General features: G+C 39.7%; 2 protein-coding genes across 11 annotated transcripts in view; both read left to right on the top strand.

Moving 5' to 3' along the window:
- Positions 1 to 10,734, top strand: part of TPM3 (tropomyosin 3) — a 30,022-nt gene extending 19,288 nt beyond the window's left edge. For 4 of the 9 annotated variants that reach the window (XM_006861489.1, XM_006861492.1, XM_006861493.1 and 1 more), the window contains 2 exons: positions 154 to 223; positions 10,114 to 10,196. In XM_006861489.1, coding sequence (XP_006861551.1) covers positions 154 to 223; positions 10,114 to 10,196 — 153 coding nt within the window. Of the gene's footprint in view, positions 1 to 153; positions 224 to 1,254; positions 1,338 to 2,045; positions 2,246 to 10,113 lie in introns of those variants that run through there. The other 5 variants (XM_006861490.1, XM_006861488.1, XM_006861494.1 and 2 more) reach the window with 3 other exon arrangements.
- Positions 10,735 to 13,409: 2,675 nt separating this feature from the next.
- The window catches only part of NUP210L (nucleoporin 210kDa-like), a 193,382-nt gene continuing 187,378 nt past the window's right edge, over positions 13,410 to 19,413 (top strand). For both annotated transcript variants that reach the window (XM_006861487.1, XM_006861486.1), the window contains exons 1-3: positions 13,410 to 13,628; positions 14,988 to 15,124; positions 18,299 to 18,430. In XM_006861487.1, the coding sequence (XP_006861549.1) occupies positions 13,444 to 13,628; positions 14,988 to 15,124; positions 18,299 to 18,430 (454 nt within the window). In that variant the 5' untranslated portion in view covers positions 13,410 to 13,443. The remainder of the gene's footprint in view (positions 13,629 to 14,987; positions 15,125 to 18,298; positions 18,431 to 19,413) is intronic.

Raw genomic sequence — 19,413 nt, 5'->3', positions numbered from 1 at the left:
GGGAAAGACCCAAAACATTTAGAGGTGGAGGTAAAGTATATTAATGTGGACTTAGAACTGGCTGTCTTTAGTCTTGAATGATCTAGAAGGTAGAAAAAATAAGTATCTTTCTCTTGTCCATATCTGGTTCTGACTGGTTTTGTGTTTCCCCAGGCAGAGACCCGTGCGGAGTTTGCTGAGAGATCAGTAGCCAAACTGGAAAAGACAATTGATGATTTGGAAGGTATGGAGCCTGGGAGGATTACAATAGAGACATGTAAAAGGCCTCGTCCATTGACTGTTAAAGCTCTTTATTTGGACACCAAAGGGACTTGGTAGTGACTTCATAAATCCTGTACTCTGTCCTATGCCACAGCTACATGACGTAGGTCAAACCCTGCAACTGATTTTTACATTTCATTTATTCCTTTAGAAAGACTTTACCTCGTATTCTAAATGTGCCTCCTTCCCTTTGAGGAGGCTGATAACTACTGCATTTACCTCCAGTTTAATCTTAAATTTGTAGTTTCCAGCTTAAATTGGAAGTCATGTTTTAAAAAGACACTAAGGATGCATGTGACCTTAGAGTACTTGTCAGTACTGCTCACTGTAGAAGTTGTGGGAACCTCCCTAAGATAGGAAGCTGTGCAGTGACTATATCAGAGCTTATCAAAACCAGGACTTTCTAAATAGTTTCTTTCCCCACAGTTTAGCAACTGCATTCACCTTGACAAGGGAAAGTGTACTTTGCTTTGAGAACTCTTGAGACTTGTTCCTTTTGTATACTCTGGGTAGCAGGATATTCTTACTTTGGAAGAATTTGGAGAAGCAATTCTCCACAGGTTGGGGAGGCAACCCTTGGAAAAAAGAGGCCCAGAATAATGGATGCACTTTGTAGGCAGAGCAGTATCTTAATATTGATGTGTACTTTCTCCCTTTTCTGTTTTCAATAAATTAAGCCTTGTCATTGCTAGTAAGTGGGTGAATTTGTAGGGAGTGGCATCCTCCTGGGTGCATTTTTGGTAATATGAACTTTTAGTCATGGCTGTTACCAGGTCCTTAGCCCTTGCTGCAATCAATTTGAGGTATCCAGTTGGTCCTAGGGTATAGTGGATCTGAAAGTGGCCAGTCATGATTGCCAGTATAGACTTCTAACTGGTACTAAGATCCAAGGTCACGCTTTCCCTATTTTCTAATGATTCCCTCTCTCCATCTGCTTCTGATACCTTTCACTCTGTCCCCTCATTCTTCCCTGTGGTTCCTGTGCCTGTCCAGACGAACTCTATGCCCAGAAACTGAAGTACAAGGCCATTAGCGAGGAGCTGGACCACGCCCTCAATGACATGACCTCTATGTAACTATCTGACAGCAGAGCGGGGCTGGGCTCTTGGCTTGTGGGTGGGTGGGGGGACAGGCTTTGCTGCACAGTGTGCTTTGGTTTTGTTCTCTAGAAACTAGAATCTCTGCCTTTATCTTCAAAACATTGGTGCTGGTTACTTGTTTGGCAAAAGCTGGGGCAGCATTTAATATTGGATCAGTGGTAGAACCCTGATCTTTATAAGGTAAATACTTTCTATTCATAGTTCCTTCATTATATTATGCTTTCTTTGTTCATTTCTTGGGAAGGACAAAGTAAAATAGGGCCCAAAGAGCCAGTGACTTGAACTGTAATATATTAAAAAAAATCAGACCTTCTGGATATTTTGTTGATAATTTTGATATTAAAGTTCAGAGGAAACATCCATGATAGAAAATACCAAACTCACCTAAGAATCAGTCCAAGCCCCAGAAGCAAGCCAGGTAGTAAGCAGCACCAGCGGGCTTTGTTGGGGGCCTTCATTTGCTGTGGATCCTTGATCCTTGATGCTAATTTGCCACTTTGTATCTCTCCCACTAACCTTGTAGAGAAGCCAAAAGTCTCAGGCTATAGTGCCTGGCTTTAAAAAAAAAAAAAAAAATCATTCCTGTTGCCTCTTCTTCCTTTTTCTCCTTTCCTTTCTCCCAGATATGCTGTCTAGATTGATGTTGGTCCTTCTTACCTAGAGTTTCTTTACTCTTTCATGCAGATAACTTATCACCGTTTCTGCCCTGTTCTGGATCTCTGCCCCCCTTTCCTCGGGGGACCCAACATCCCACTCTCACTCTGGATTCCATTTGGGCCAGCCTGGCTGGTCCCTACAGCATTAGCACGGGCTGCGGGGTGGTGGTACACAAAGCAACTTATGTGTTCTCTTCCTCCCTGACCCTAAATTAAAATGTTAAGCTGTTGGAAGCCTCATGCCACCCTGCATTTTTGTCATTGACAGAGCTGCTGCTGTCACTAAGAAGGAAGCCTTGGCGGTGTGGGGTACAGCTATCATAGAGTTACCCCTGACTTAAATAATCAAAGCCATTTCTGTTTGTGTCTATTTTTTTCTTGACATTTAAACCCAACTGATTTGAATCTTATTAAAATGGTGAACTTAGGCTGGGAGCTCTCCTTGTATTCCTCAGTCTGAATGAGATCATCTAAGTGCTTTACTTCCAAGTTCCTAAATCATCCTGCCTGTAATGTTTCTATCATCTCAGATTTTCCTCATTTGTGAGACCATAGAAGTGCCTCCCAATTCCACCCTCTTGCCACTGGTTCAGATGGTGTATCCACAGAATACCCAGTGGACCCAAATATATTGCCACTAGAATTGTCTAAATGCATCATCCCAGATCATAGGGGGAAAAAATGCAATTTATTTTTAAGTTATTGTTTTCTTCTTTAAACCTTTCTTACATATTTGGGGCCTGTTAATATTTGTATGATAGTGCATGCAGATGGGCTGTAAAACAAGTAATAAATGAGTATTGGACGTTGTAAGCACTGGACTGTTAACCACAGAGTTGGTGGATCAAACCCACTAGTTGCTCCTTGGAAACCCTATTTGGGGACACTTTGAGGTGGAACCAATTTGACAGCACTTAACAACAAAACAACTAATCAAGAATATTTCAAGTCATGCACATGGGGGGTGTGATGTATTACATACTTATACACATAACCTAAATGCTAGTTAAGTTGTGTTCTTGGTTCATATTGTGCAATGAAGTATCAGCATTTCAGAAGCCTTTATTCCAGTTTACACAGCAGAGATGGTTCAATCAGAATAGTATAGTTACTTAAACGCATAAGTGTCTGCCACTTGATACTAAGTTTCTCAGGAAAATGTGTATTTAAAATTTGCTTTTCTTTTACATTTATACAGTCAGATAGAGAAGTTTTTCCAAATATTAAATTTTAGATCTCAGATTCAGATTTTCTTCTGTCCCTACCATTTCTTCATATCAAACAGCTTTTTGAGATTAAAGAACAAATTCATTTATTCAACTGACATTTATTTGTATCTATTTGGCACCAGGTATTTGGTTTAAAGGTAAGTAATCAAAGATGGAGGCACACCCCTACTCTCAGGATGCTCAGAGTCTCATAGAGAAAATTTGCATAAAGCTAAAAGATACTGTGTGCTAAGTGTCACAAGAAAGGGAAAGCAATTGATTCTATTTTAGAAGATTAGGAAAGACTTATGTAAGAGGCACATAAGTACATTTTCACTGGGCCCAAAAAGATTGAGTTTTTGGCAAACAGATTGGTTGAGGGGTAATGAATATTGAGTATTCTAGTCAAAGAGAAGGGAAGTGGGGAGGACATAATGGCTATAGAGCTTTAGATTAGGGTAAGAGGTAGAAACGTGTGCTGGAATCAAGTTGGAGAGTGTTAACTTGCTACTAGAGATTTTCAGTAGGTAATGTAGTCTGGGAAGCTACATGAAGAGTTAGTTTGGCAGCTAAATTAAGAATGTTGAAAAGGGAGAACTTATAGTGATAAAGTATGCTTCCCAAATTTATACCATTTGTTTACCATTTTCTATGGTTTTTGCCATATTCCTGTGCTGCCTATGTTACTCTTCAAATTCACTCTTGTCTTTAAATTTATCTTACTCTAAGAAATTCTGTTTTGAAATCGAAAGTTTGATGTGCTGGCATTTTCCTAATGCACATTAAATGTTGCTGCTGCTGCTTTTTTCCCCTTCTTTTTCTTTTCCCTAAGTTCACAAGTTTATATGACCTGAAATCTCATATACCACTGTGAATATGCCACACTTCAGGAAATACTAGGTTAGGTTGTTGCACATCAGGGTCTGAATAAGAGTAATGGCAGGAGCGAGATGGCACTGAGGACTGGTGTTTTTGAAAGGCTTGGCCATTAGATGTAAGAAGGAAACGTCAAGGACGATTGAGTTTTAAGCCAAGGAAAATGGTGACACAGTTGTACAGCCTTAAATGATTGGGAAGGTAGAAAAGTTATAAATCTGAAAAATGTAGCAGGTATCTAGGTGAGGACCACAAAAGTGTGGGGGGGAACAGTTTGAGTAGAGGTTGGTTGACTTTTAAGAACGATTTGGGGATCTGTAAAGGTGACAGACAAGTTTTGTCTACGTAAGTATATGAGAACCCTAAAGCATACGTGCAAATAAAAAAAAAAAAAGGAGGAAATCTTTGTAGAAAGGAAAGCCAAATGGAACTGGTTATAGAGATAGATAATGAGTTTTTTGGTTTTTTTTTTTTTAAGTTCATGACTGGTTGATGTCCAGCGGTTCTGAAAAGCAACAGACAAGTGCAGAGGGAAGACAACAAAATTCATTGATGCGTTAGTAATTTGAGAGTACATTTTGAGTATTAAGGTAAAGTCTGGAAGCATATTTCAGTGGATGGACTAGTTGATGGAATGAAAATAAAGGCAGTATAATAGTCTTCTGGAGAAATTGCTGTCCAATAGAAATTTTTGGCAATGTTGGAAATGTTGTATATCTGTGCTGCCCAGTGTTATAGCCACTAGTCACATGTGGCTGTTGTGCACTTAAAATGTGGCTAGTGTGGCTGACACTAGGAGCTCTGGTAGTGTAGTGGTTACGAATCAGGCTGCGAACTTCAAGGTCAGCAGTTCGAAACTACCAGCCGCTCTGCAGGAGAAAGATGAGGCTTTCCGCTCCTGTAAAGATTTACAGCCTCGGAAACCCTGTACAGGGTTGCTATTGGTTGGAACCGACTCCACGGCGCTTAACAACAAGTGTGGCTGAGGAGCTGAATTTCTAGCTTTACTTAATTTAGTTTATTCCTATGTAGCTAATGGTTGTAGTATTGGACAGTGCCATTCTAGGTGTTTTAATAGTTAGGTGGAAGGAGTTGTCTAGGGCACAGAGAAAGACATCTTAAAAAAGAAGTATGGTAGAATGGAGAGAGATTGGGAGAAAGGTAATGGTCCCATCTTTCCCCATAGGCATGATTAGTATGAGTATGGATAGGAATCAGCAAGCTAGGGTAGCAGAGTGAAATGTGAAATACTCTGTGTCGTGTTGAACTCAGTCTTTCATTTAACGCCTTAGATCTTTGCAGAAGCCATCCTGTGTTAACTTGCACTGACCGGCTAAGGGCATGAGGTCAAACATCCTTAGTAGTTGTAGGGCAAGGCACTTGCCTTCCCAAGTCAAGGCTGATGTGTTAGGTTCCATTCTTCCCTTCCTTGTTACTACTGTTGGGATGAGGAACAAAATGTGGTTTGATTCTGTTATCTAACAATGGGACTGGCCTATCATGTTGCATGGCCTTAGATTAAACCCACTCCCCATCTTTCAGGAAGTATTGGTTGCAAACTTTCCAAGCTTAAAATTAAGGGGGAAGTAAAATCAAAAGCAAAATCAGTTAATAAGCCTGTTTGTTCTTCCTTCATTCCTTGGTCTTTGAGACTTTAAAGCTGATTGAGTTCCTCCTTCCTTTCCTGTGACAGAATAAAATGGACCTAACTTAGACCAGTAAAGCCTAAGGGTATCTAACATTCATGGGATTGGGCAAAGACTTAAAGGAGCATGGATTCAGTGGTGGTGGACTGCTAACTGCAAGGTCTGCAATGCAAACCCACCAGCTGCTTTGTGGGAGAAAGATGACGCTGTCTGCTCCCATAAAGATTTAGAGTTTCAGAAACGCTGAGTCAGAATCAAGCCACTGGTGGTGGGTTTGGTTTTTTGGTTTAGGAAGTAAGGAAAAACACATTTATCTTCCTGACCTCACACAATTCTCAGAGAATTCTGCTTTCTGAAATTCAGTCAGGCAATAAAATGGCCCCATTCCTTCTCTGTCTATTTCTAGAATACTTTGAAGAGTGAGATCTTGTTTCCTAGGTGATGTTGTTAAGTGCCATCAAGTTGGTTCTGACCCATAGGGACCCTGTATAGTGTTTCCAAGTTGCTGCTGGTAGGCTTGAATTGCCAATCTTGCAGCTAACTGTCCATTACTGATGCTACAGCACCACACCAGAATGGGAATTACACAAACTATTCGTTACAGATTTTACAGAAGAGCCAAACTCTACATGGGATCTGTATATATAACAGCACAGAAAGATACACAAGTTCAACACAAATTTATACATCTACTATTTGTCAGGAATGTATCAACAAATAGGTCCAACTTCATGGAGATTAAGACTGATGTAGTGTTTCTCACTTGTAGATTTTTGGCATTTAAGGTGGGACAGTTCATGGTGTATAGAACTATCCTACTTATTGCTGTCCCTTGCCCAGGAAATGTCTATAGAGCCCTCTAGTCATCGTGACAACCAAACCCTGCCCCCATACATTTTCAAATATGGGAGAGGCAATACTACTCTGGTATTATTGTTAAGAACCACTGGTTTAATGGGAAGTGCAGTTTTTAAAAATCATCCTAATGCATTCCGGTCCTGAGGCCATTTCAAAACAGACTGTAAAACACAGAAAGAAATTTGTACTGGATCTGGATCAGGATCACATCTCCATCTCCCCTGTGCTGGTCATGTGAATTTGGATTCTCTATACCTCTCTAAATTTTGCTGCAGTAGAAGACCTGGATAAAGCAATGAATGGTCTGAAGCACTTAATTACTTATATCAGGAGTTCTATTGGATATAAGAGACAGCTTACCAACAAACAGAACCCACTGCCATTGAGTCAGTTTTGATTCATGATGACCCTGTGTATATTTCCAAAGCTGTAAATCTTTACAGCCTGGTGTGGCACTGTAGGATAAGCACTGGACTTACTAACCAAAAGCCGGTGGTTCAAACCTACCAGTCACTCCTTAGAAACCCTATACTGTGTTGCTATGAGTCAGAACTGACTCAGCAGCACTTAACAACAGCAACAAATCTTTACAAGAATAGACAGCCTCATGTTTTTACTGTGTTGGTGAGTTTGAATCATCGACCTTGCAGTTAGCAGCCTAACACACACTGTCACCAGGATGCCTTAAGAAACAGCTATCAAATCTCTGACCTACAAGCGTTCAGCTCAAGCATGGTGGCTGATCCTGCCACTCAGCCGATTTTGCCAGTAACCCAGTTTCCCTCATCAGGTCCTGAATTGGTCCACTTACACCTCCAAGTCTCCTATTCCAGGGCTTCAATCCATAATTTTATCCATTCTGGTTATAGCTCCAGTTTACACAAGTTCTAAAAATTCAGGTCTCTTCTTCCAGTTTCACTTAACTGGCCATGACTAAACTGGTTCAAATTGGTTCGAAGTCCTGTGTAATAAATAGTCTGACCAGGAGCAGCTGGGGTTTCTGAGATTCTCTTGGCCTCTTCTCTTAAAGTTGAAATATGGTGTCTTCAGCTCCAATTATTACATCTATCTTCAAGACAAGAAGGAAAGCCCAAGTTTTCCCAGAGACCCTCAACAGACTAATCCTTACACCTCATTGGCTAGAATTAGGTCATGATCATCCCTAGCTGCAGGGGAGGCTTGAACAGCAAAGAACAGGATAGTCTTGATTTAAACTAGAAATTTATTTACCTTCCTTGGGGTTGAGTATATTGCTGACTTTTAACAAGTTTGAGGTTCTTTGAGAAAGTATGAAGGCAAACTTGGATATTGAGTAGGCCGATAAGAATATTACATAGCATCTACAATATGAAGCATTAGAAGGTCTAGGATTGAGTGGATATGGGGATATTAACTTTATCTACTTAATAATTGTTTGATGTTTTTCCAAACTCTGATTATTGTAAATTAATTTCTTCTCAACCAACTGCATTCCTTCCTTTGCCCGGTTTCATTTGCCTGTCTCTCAACCCAGAAAATAAACACTGTGAAGGAGGTGTTATTCCTCCCTCAAAATCTTGTCCTACCAACTTGTCAGTCTGATTTATTTTATCTTATTCCTGTGTTGGTCTGGGCATCTTCCACCACTGACTGACTCTTAATGCCTCTGTCTGAATCCTCCTTACATTCATCCTGCCTTAGATGCATGTTAAACATAACCATCTAGTTAAGACTGAAAATTTACCTCTGGTACTCTACTAACCTCCCCTTTTCTCTTTCTCCTCCTCTTTTTCCTCTCTTCTTCTTTTCCCTTCTTTCTGTTGCTGCTGCAGAGCATCTCTACAGCCAACTTGAGTGAAACCACCTGCTTTCTAATGAGCTGAAGCTAACGCTGCATGATCTATGTGACTGATGGGCAGGGCTCACTGATGACCATTAAACCGAGCTTACTGCTCACACCTGAAACTCAGCACAAAGCTGATGGCCTTTTTAAAAGTTATTATTTTGCCCTAAGCAAACCACAGCACTAAAGTGGCTTTTTAATTGGGGCAGTTAGAGTAGTAACTAATCCTTTTCTAATGTATTTTTGTTTTTAAGCTTTTTATAAATTGATTTCCTCACAGCATTGTAAAGTTGGGACCATTGATACATGCGTTTCTATCCCTTTTCAAGAAATGAAGGATGATGAAAAAGGGACCTGAGAGAGTTAGAATGTGAATAACACTTTGAGAGGGTTTTCAGTTTTCTGCCCTTATTTGCTCTTTAGCTTATGCACTGACTGTAGGTGTGTTCCCCTTAATGGATGTTTTCTAACAATAAAAGGAATAATTTGACAAGATGTTGTAACTGCTTCATGTGCAGGCTGCAGGGATGGGTCCTCCTGACTGGGTGGAAACAAAGGGAAGGAAAAGGGTATGGGATAAGAAATTGGTCACCTTCTCTGAGTTGAAGTTTTCCTCACCTCCCTTAGAGCAGTCAGTTGGTTTGCTTGTTGGGCAGATTAGATTTTGTTGACATTCAGCTGTTGGTTTTCTTCTTGACATTTCCCCTCTAGCCTCCTTTTTCTGATTTTCTGTTTAATTGCAAGTAGCTCTGTTACAGTCAGTCTATGAGAGGACGTCAAGAAATTCATAGAAAAATGGGATTTAAAAGTGATGAATTTTTCCATGAAAATTTAAAAGCCCCCTTGCAGTTCTGGACAATAAAACAACAAAAACCTAACTGCCATCAAGGCAGTTCTGACTCATGATGACCCCATATGTAGCTCTATGCTCTGTAAGGTTTTCATTGGCTGATTTTTCATAAGTAGATTGCCAGGTCTTTTTTCCAAGGTTCCTCTGGGTGGACTCAAACAACTAGCTTTTTGATTAGCAGCTGAGAGAACCATTTCCACCAGGGGTTCTAGTTCTGTACAATGGCTCTGCAAAAATCCCAGTTAAAGTTTTGCTTAATAAGTATATTTTGGGGTAGTGTTCTTGGCTTTGTTTTATTTCGAGATTCTTTTATTTAACTCAGAGGGTTCTTTCATTTTCACAGCCATTTCTTTCCCACTCTACTTTTGGGAGAGATCCTATAGCACATGAAGATCCTCCTGTTGCTTTTCAAGTTGAGATTCTGGTGTTTTTATTGGTAGAATATGCCCATCTTTGCTCAGTGGTCAAAGTCTAGAGAGCCATTTCCAATAGACATTTTTTGTGGGCAAGCTTAAAAAAGTGGATGGCTGAAGTTTAAGGACCTTCTCCTTCAGTGATTTAAAGCTAGAAGCCTTGGTTTGCCTATGGGAGGGACAGGAAATGACTGATAAAGGGTTACTCATTCCCTTCCTCTGGAAGTTCAATACCTGCAGCTTTAGTAGGCAAGCCAGAGGCCCTGCAAAACCAAGTGTTCAATAATAGCTCACTTCTGTGGCTAAGAAAGCAATTGCTTCATTAGTCTGTAACATCCCTGTAATAGGAGCAATTCTCAGAGTGGACAGAACTTGAAATTTACTTCTAGTTTTTGTAATTTCTCTCCTTTACCCCTTCATTAGATAAACTGAAATGCACCAAAGAGGAGCACCTCTGTACACAAAGGATGCTGGACCAGACTCTGCTTGACCTGAATGAGATGTAGAGCATCGCAGTCCTGCCCTGCCGCTGCTCCTCCCCTTGACCCTGACTCCGCCTGAGGCCAGCCTGCCCGAAGCTGACCTTTAAACTGAGGGCCGATCTTTAACTGGAAGGCTGCTTTCTCCTCGCCATCCACCCTCCCTCTCAATCATGTCTTTTTTTTAAATTTTTTTTTCCTCTGCCATATTGTCTCTGCCTCTCCCCAGAGATCCCAACTGGGCTTAGAGGCTGAGAACCTTTGGGAACATTTAAGGGAACATGAGCACAGTGCAAGTGTCTTTAAAAGCATGTTGTGATGTACACATTTTGTAACTGCCTTTTTTGTTATAGCACCATATGTAACACATTCCAAATAACTCTGCAGCTGTGAAGCAGCAATCTAACCCCTTTCTTTTGGAAAGTAACTTTTCAGCTGAATACATATTGCCCTCTCCACAGAGGAGGGAAAGAAGTATGGGTCTGCCTTACTGAGAGCCAAACATAGCCAAGGGAAAGACTCTACTCTGGGAGCCCTCATTGCTCTGTACAAAGCACCAGTCAAACCAGAAAGGTGATTCCAGGAAGAGTTGTTAGCCCAGAAAAAAAAAAAAAATTTTTTTTTTAAAGTGCTGTTCAGGGTTTCAGTTTTAAAGTATCTTGGTGCAAGGTGATTTTTTATTTTATTTTGTCAGAAGTGACCAAACAAATTAATATGATGAGACCTCTGTGTGAGATCTTATCATTAACCCATCCTTTCTCCAGTCCCTTCCTAATTACTCACAGAATGGATCATGTGTCACTCTCTTGGGTGACCACTTATTTGCTCTCCTTTTTTAAAAGAAAGAAAAAATGATTTGCCACTGAGTTAGCCATGCGAAACTCATCTCGTCACCCTATTTTGGGTCTGAAGCTGCTGTCTCTCAAAGTGCCATCCTGGGGTGCTTTGTTTCAGTCAGTGTTGGAGAAACCTTGAATATCTTATATACAAAGTTGTTTTGTTTTTTGTTTTTATTAAATTTTATATGAGTTTGAAGCTTTGTTTCTCTGGAGTTGGGGTGCACTGGCCACCCCATCTGGCTGATTTCTCTCTGCAGTCTGTAGGCTGGCAGTGTGTGCTCATCTTTTAAAAGTCCTTTCCCTACCCAGCCCCCCCCCCCTTTTTTTTTTTTTTTTTTTGTGAGGTTTCTGTGAGGTGTGTCAGGTGGTCATCCTGCAGCTTAGTGGCTTCAAATGTACTCTCCTTCCGTGTGGTCTCTTTTGGAGGCTGATTGAGAGAGAGAGAAACCAATAGTGCAACTGTTTTGATACTGAAAATTGATGTGTCTTTCTTTCTTTTTTTTTTGAAATAAAGAACCAGTCCCTCTAACTCTCTGGCCTTCTTGACTATATTATTTATTAAACCAAATGTGCTTTTCTCCACAGGAGCTAAGAGGTTTATGTGGGTGGTAACACTGTTAGTGGTGTGTATACACACTGAAAGCAGACCAAAACTGGGTTCAAAACTAGGCTCTGAAATTCTTAGTTATGTGCCCTGGTGTGGTGCTGTAGGATAAGCACTGAACTGCTAGCCGCAAGGTGAACAGTTCAAACCCACTGTCACTCCATAGAAATTCTACAGGGTCAATGTGAGACAGAACCAACTCGACAGCACTTAACAATAAATAGTGTCCTGATACAAACCATTTAGTTTTATAATCTGTGAAGTAAAGGTAATTATGTATTATCAGGGTAATTGTGAAGATTAGGAATATTTATGTGCCAGATCTCATATATCTTCAGATTGAACTATACATTTACTTTTAGAAGTATATTCTTATAAACTGTAGATTTACAAACTCACCAGCTGCTCCTGGGAAACCCTGTACAGGGTCAGTGGAACTGATAGCACTTTACAACATACACTGATAAGCTTGTTGCTGTGAAGTCTATCCCTGCATGGTTAAATGATGAAATGTATACAAGTTCCTAGCAGAGCATTGAAAACCTATTAGGATTCTTGGTGTGGGGCTTGGGTTAGCACTCGACCATAAGGTGGGTTTGAACCACAGGTTGTTGGCAGTCCAAACTTGCCAGCCAAATCAGTAACCCTATCTATACTGGGTCACTGAGCCCAAACTGACTCGACAGCACAAGAGCTCTTTGGAGCCCTGGTGAGGTGCTGTAGGATAAGCACTGGGCTGTTAAGTAACCATGAGGCTGGCTTGAACACACCATCAGACTCCTTGGGTTGCTATGAGTCAGAACCAACTGCACCTTATAACATGCATGTTGTGGTTTTAATAAACTTCCCTGATGGAACCTTTCTGTTAATATTTTGCTGGATATTTGGAAAAAAGTTAACAAGACATGCTCTCATAGCATTTGCTTAGAAACTGAATAGATAGTTTTAAAAGCTTCCTTTGAGATGCTAGTGCCTGGCATTTTCTGCACCCTGGCCTTGGGGCCACACGTGATTCCAACTTCCTGTTAAAGTTAGCTTTTTGTCAGTACTAACGGCACAGGACCCTTGACAGAATGCAGTTTATACTAGGGACTGGATATATTTCCAGTTTTAAATATCAATGTTGACTGGAAATTATTGCTGAGGAGGAAAAAAAAAGGTTTTTTTTGGGGGGGCGGGAGGTGGCTAGAAGCCAAATATAAGGTAAACAAAAGATAAACGGGAAAAGTTGGAATTTTTAAGACTTCTGCTTTTAAATATTAAAAAGATCTGCTATCCAATATTTTGCAAATTAATCCTATACGCAAGTTGTGTCTTTTCCTATCACTGTTGCTTATATATATCACATCTGTGTTTTCAGTGGCCATCCTTCCTTAGGCAGGATATTTTAGAGCTGAAAAAGCTGAAAGCAGCAAAAGAGTATTGAGACCAGAGGGTCAGAGAAAACGAGGAAGACGACCCCCAACGAGATGGGTTGGCCAAGTGGCAGCATCGATGGACTCAAGCGTGGCAACAGTAGTGAGGTTGGCCCAGGATCGGTGCCAACTCTATGGCACCTAACAACAACAACAAGGAAAATATTGAGTCTTGTGAATGCAAAATGGCGTACATGTGTTTTCTAGTCTAATCATGCTGCTATGTTTCTTTGAGAGCCGGTTTCTTAGTTTGTTCCCAAAGTTTCCATAATGTTAATTTACTAGAGCACTTACTTGAAAGTCATTTCCCACAATTCCGAGTCTGCGGGAGGGCTGGACCCTTCTGGCCTTGCTGATTGGCTAATAGGGAGGGCGTGGTCAGTAGTTGGGCTGGAACCTGAAATCCAGCGGTCGCCATGACTGACTCTGGAGCCACCAGACCCCGAGGCTTAAGGCTGTATTTTTACTTGCTACTACTTTATTTGTTTTTGCTTGGGACCCTGCCCAACAAGCTTAACGTACCACACGTGTTGCTACCTTTCGGCCGAGAGCCAGGCCGGGTACCTTTCCTGTTGGAATCGCAGAAGGGCTGCTATACTTGGTGAGGGATGGATGAGTTTTGAGGCTATGCACTCCTATACAAACCGATAAGGGTGGGTGGGGCATTTACTCTGTAAGACCCTCAAGAGATACTGTGGTCACTTGGTGTGAAGAGGCCACTCCTGTAAGGGTTGTCCTTTTCATTGTGTGGGATATTATCTGGTTGTATGTATGTCTTTTTGAAATAAATTTTCTGAACAGGAAACTAGCCTTTTTGTTGTGCGTGTATTGGAAGGGTTAGTTGCAGTAGGAGATCAGGGCATAGGGCAGCATTTTAGAGATTGATCCTCAGAGGCCAGCCATGAAGTATAAGTTGCTTAGAATATGACAAGATTTGTCTTGAGTGGAGATGAGATCTCCCCGGAATATAAAGTTTCCCTCCTTATCTGAGGGTGTCCACTGAGATTGTGAGGAAAAGGAAAAATCCATTTGGGGATGACGACTTGCTGACTGAGGACAGAAAGACAGAACTTTCTAGTGAGCGAGAACCCAGAGACAGTTTGTGAGGAAATCTAAATAAATGAGTTCCTAAGACATGAGAAGGTTCCCTCTAAACAGTTGACTATAATGGTGACCCTGTGCATATCAGAATTGAACTGTGCTACATGGGGTGTTGAAGGTAGATTTTTAAAAACAGGTGTTTTTTCCAAGGCACCTCTGGGTGGGCTCAAACCTCCAACCTTTCAGTTAACAGCTGAGCACAATAGCATGTTAGATTTTATCACCACAGAGTCTCTTCACTCTTACTTGGAGTAGATTTTCCTTTATTTTATCCTAAGAGAAGCAATCATGTGTGAAAGTTTCCCTACCATTTTTTGAGGAAGTAGAAGGGAATCAGATCCTGTGTGGTGTGCTTCCTGACTGAAGGTGATGCAAGAGGGTGATCTTTCTAGCATATGAAGCTATTTCTTTTACCCATGTAAAAATAATGAGTTCCCCCCAACTTTTTTTCTTCTTCTTAAATTGAGTTGGACTCACACTTCATAATTTAGTTGACTTTTCCAACTTAGATGTCAGATACCAACCTATTCTCTAGGATGAAAAAGCCCAGTCTCTTATTATTAAAAATACAATATTAATCCTATTTTAACATACTGAGGGAAGAATATAACAATCTTATTTTAATTATTGCTGGAGGAATGTAACATTTCTGCAACTGCACAATGGACCACTGGGCAAGTCTCTGACTCTGTCTCACTTTAATCCTTATGTTACTAAGCAATGTTCCTACTTTAAAATAAAGAGTGTCATTTAAATACATGTATATAATATGGAAGTAGTATAGGAATCTGTGTTCCATGAAAAGTTAACTTTAACCCATACTCTTTTTTTATACTCTTTAAGTATTTTGTTCTAACAGGCATTCCACCCATCATGATGTGGTTACTGTTGAACCTTTATATGAAACTGGCACCTTATGTTCCCAAAGAGCTGTACTCATTGCTGAATCTACCCAACCAATACGCCTCAGCAGTATCATTCTTGCTCGAGAGATAGGTATGTTAAGAGAAAATACTGTGTTAGACTTGGTCTGAGATTGAATAATTGTATTGGACACAACCATCTTATACTGATGGTTAACACAAATGTTATTAGGTTCAAATGATTAGAATAATAGGGATTCCTATAATACAATTGTTGTTAGGTGCCATGGAGTCGATTCCCACTCATAGCAACCCTGTACAGGATTTCTGAAGCTTTTAAATCTTTGCAGGAGCAGAAAGCTCCTGCGGAGCAGCTGATGGGTTTGAACTGCTGACTTTGTAGTTTGCAGTCCAGTGTTTATCCAATGGAGGAGCCACTGCACTCCTATAATACAGTGAAAAGGAATGTCGAGTGAATTCCAACTCATAGAAACCCTGTACAAGGTTTCTGAGGAACAGCTGATGGGTTTGAATTGTGAATCTTGTGGTTTGCAGTCTAGTGCTTATCCTACAGAGCCACACCAGGAGTCCTATAATGCACTATAAGCCCTAAATTGTGACATCCTATAATGTAACTGGAGTCCTGGTGTGACGCTGTGGGCTAATACATCAGACTGCAAAGTTATTTGAACTGCAAGGTTTGGTGGTTCAAGCTCACCAGCTACTCCTTGGAAACCCTATACAGAGTCGCGATGGGTTGGAATTGACTTAATGGCACTTTAACAACAACAACACCATAATGTGACTGGAGTCTTGGTGTGGTGCTGTGGGTTAATACGCTGGACTACAAAGTTGGATTAAACCACAAGGTCAGCGGTTAAGCTCACCAGCTGCGCCTCGGAAACCCTATATAGAGTTGCTATGATTCAGAATCAATTTGATGGCACTTAACAACAACATAATGTGAGGGTTTTTTTTTTTTTTTTTTTCATATATATCAACATATGGCTTGGTGCCTGGTACAGAGTAAAAACTCTATTGCTTTGAATCAACGACAAAAAGGAATTAATCACCTTGAAACTCTATTAGGTGTTTAGGTCTGAGATTAATTTTGAGTAAGGCAAAAATAATTGCAAAATTTACCAGTTGCCATCAAGTTGATCTCAACTCATGGCAACCCCATGTGTGTCACAGTAGAACTGTGTGTGCTCCATAGGATTTTCAGTGGCTGATTTTTCAGAAGTAAATCTTCCAAGCCCATCTTTGAGGCACCTCTGAGTTGATTCAAGCTTCCAACCTTTCACTTAGCAGCCAGGGACTCCTTGTTACAAATGTCAATTCTCAGGCCTCACTCCTGATCTGCTATATAAGAATGTCTGAGTTAGACAAAGCAATCTTTGTCTTACCAAGCTCTCTAGGTGATTCTTAGACATATTAAAGTTTGGGAACCACCACACTAGTCTATTTTAGTCCAGAACACTCCAGAAATTCTATTTGTATCCAAATAAGATAAGGAATGCTGTAGGATAAGCACTAGACTGCGAGGTCAGTTTGAATCATAAGGTTGGTGGTTTGAACTCACTAGCAGCTCCTCATAAACCCTATCCAGGGTCGCTATTAGTCAGAACTGACTCGACAGCACTTACCAGCAAGTGGTTATGTCATTTCAGGATGATTAATGCAATTTTAATATGTGTTTGTTTATTTGTGAAAGGAACTATAACTTTTCCTAATATAAGCATATTTGATGCCCTTTAATCTTTGGTCAGGGCCATTTACCTGTATTATGTGATTAACATTTTCCTTTTATTTTAAAATTCCATGAAACCAAACCCATGGCTAGGGACAAAGTATACCCATATGTCCCATTAGTCATTTTGAATAGTATCGTGGTAGTGACTGCTTTTGGTTACTTGTGGATAAAGCTAAAACTGAAAGTGTATGGATAGTACAGTAGAATGTAGAAGTTGTAAAGCCATTCTGTAATTTGTGTAAAATATGATAGGAGGGAGTGTTTTAAAAAATAGCAGTTCAGAACAATTTCTTTCATTTTTATTTCATCCTATTTTAGTTAGAGTTTCTGAATTTAATTATGGGTATATTTACTGGTACTTTGGTTTAATACAAGGGGGTGGGTGCTTCAAAAAATTCATGGAAAAATTCCATTATCTTTAAATTCCACTGTTTTTACAAACTTGTTGAAGCTCCCTCGTACAGTGATTCCTAGGCTTTTTAAAATCTTGTGGTTCAAGAAAAAAAAGTTGAAAACAAAAGACAAAGAGAAGTTGATTGCTACTTTTTTACTTTACTAAATATATAAAAAATTTAACGTTTACTAGCAGTTATGAGTTGGGCTGCTAACCACAGGGTAAGCAATTCAAAACTACTAGCCGTTCCGAGGGAAAAAGATGAGGCTTTCTGCTCCTGTAAAGATTTACAACCTTGAAAACTCTATATAGGGTCGCTATGAGTTGGAACCAACTCCATGGCACACCACCAGCATTATAATGGAAAAACTTTTAATATGAGAAAGTAGGACATAATGTAAGAATAAATTATATATATAGTCCTTTAAGGACTCTTGATGTGGCTCTGTGGGTTAATGTGCCAGACTACAAAGTTGTTTGAACTACAATGTCAACGGTTCAAGCTCACCAGCTGCTCCTCGGAAACACTATACAAGGTCACTATGGGTCAGAACTGACTCGACAGCATTTAACAACAACAACATAGTCCTTTAAAGTAAATACATTTGATATTATTACTATTTTATTCTTATTCTTACCATTTTTGTATAATGAGTAAAAACATCCTTATAGATTAGTGTTTGGAAATCAGTGCTGTCTTTTTTTTTGTAGTGTTTATTCTTTATTAAAAAAAATTTTTTTTATTGTGAATTCAGTGAAGGTTTACAGAGCAGATCATCAGTTTTACATTCAGCAAATAATATATTTCATTTCATTTTAGTGATTCCAATCCCCTCCATGTAACCTCAGTAATCCCACTTCCTCCCTGTTGATTCTTGTTTCTATTCAACCTTTTTTTCAGTCCTTCTAAATTTTGTCCTTAGGTAAATGCTGCCCTTTTGATCTTGAATGGTGTGTGTGTTCTAGTGTGTCTCACATTATAAACAGACGACTTGATGCTTTATGCTGTTTTCTTTCACAGGTAATAGCATCTGTTGAAACCATTTCTTTTTTTTTTTTTTTTTTTTTCATAATCTCTAGAGTCACCTTCCAAGTATGTGAAGTATTTAATAGCATTATAATCTGTTGAATTAAATTCTCAGTTTTTGGGTTCATCCTAGTGACTGACCATGAACTGCGCTGTGATGTTAAGGTTGACGTGATACACAGCATTGAAATTGTATCTCGAACCCGGGAACTCTATGTCGATGATTCACCACTGGAACTGATGGTGAGGGCCTTGGATACTGAAGGTAATGAACTTCAAAGGATTCAACAAAAGTATCTAAAAATAAGAATGAACTTCCTTCTGATTAATGCTTGAGAATAGGAATTTGAGAAAGAAAAGTAGATTTGAACTATTGTTTCTTTTCTCATATGGAACTCATGTAGACGATGAATTAGTAATTCTAATTTCAATGTGTGGCTACATGCTTTCACCAAATTTTTTCTTGCAATAGCATTGGTCATCTTAGAACTGTTCATAAATACCCAAATTCTACCATTGAGCTTCTACTGATAGGCTGTAGATCAACAATTCAAAACAAACATTTCTTTTAAAATGTATTGCTAACTCTGTTTTTGTGTTTGAGAGAGATTTTTAATTTTTAACTTTTTATTGTGAATAGAATGGAAGTTTGCTGACCAGATCATGAGCTTTACATTCAATAAATCATATGCTTTGTTTCATCAGAATTATTAACAATCCACTCCATGTACAAACAGATACCCACTTCCTCTCTGTGATTTCTGTTTGCATTCTGCCCACCTTCCTATCCTTTCTCAACTTTGTCCTTAGGAAAATATTGCCCTTTGGACCCTGAATGATTGACTATTCCATGGTGAACATATCTTGTGTTTAGATCAGTCCACTGGCAATAGGCATGGGGAATTCAGTGTAAACCTGTGTAAAAGCTTTGTAATTTTGGGTTAATGTTTCTTCATATTGATTTATTAGTGCTTTTAGTATACTATACTAATGATGCAACACACTACTAAAAATATTTCAATTTATTGCTTCTTTCTTTGTAAACTAAAGAAAAAAATGTTTTTAATCCAAAGAATGACTATAGATCCAGGCAGCCAACAAGCATATGAAGAAATGTTCACAATCACTAGCCATTGTTGTTGTTAAGTGCTGTCAAGTTGATTCCAACCCATAGCGACCCTGTACAGCATTTCCGAAGCTGTAAATGTTTACGGGAGCAGAAAGCCTCATCTTTCTCCCGCGGAACAG

Source organism: Chrysochloris asiatica, unplaced genomic scaffold (genome assembly GCF_000296735.1).
Source record: "Chrysochloris asiatica unplaced genomic scaffold, ChrAsi1.0 scaffold00042, whole genome shotgun sequence".
Classification (NCBI taxonomy): domain Eukaryota; kingdom Metazoa; phylum Chordata; class Mammalia; order Afrosoricida; family Chrysochloridae; genus Chrysochloris; species Chrysochloris asiatica.
The sequence above is the reverse complement of the archived record's forward strand: the minus strand, read 5'-3'. Positions and strand labels throughout refer to the sequence as shown.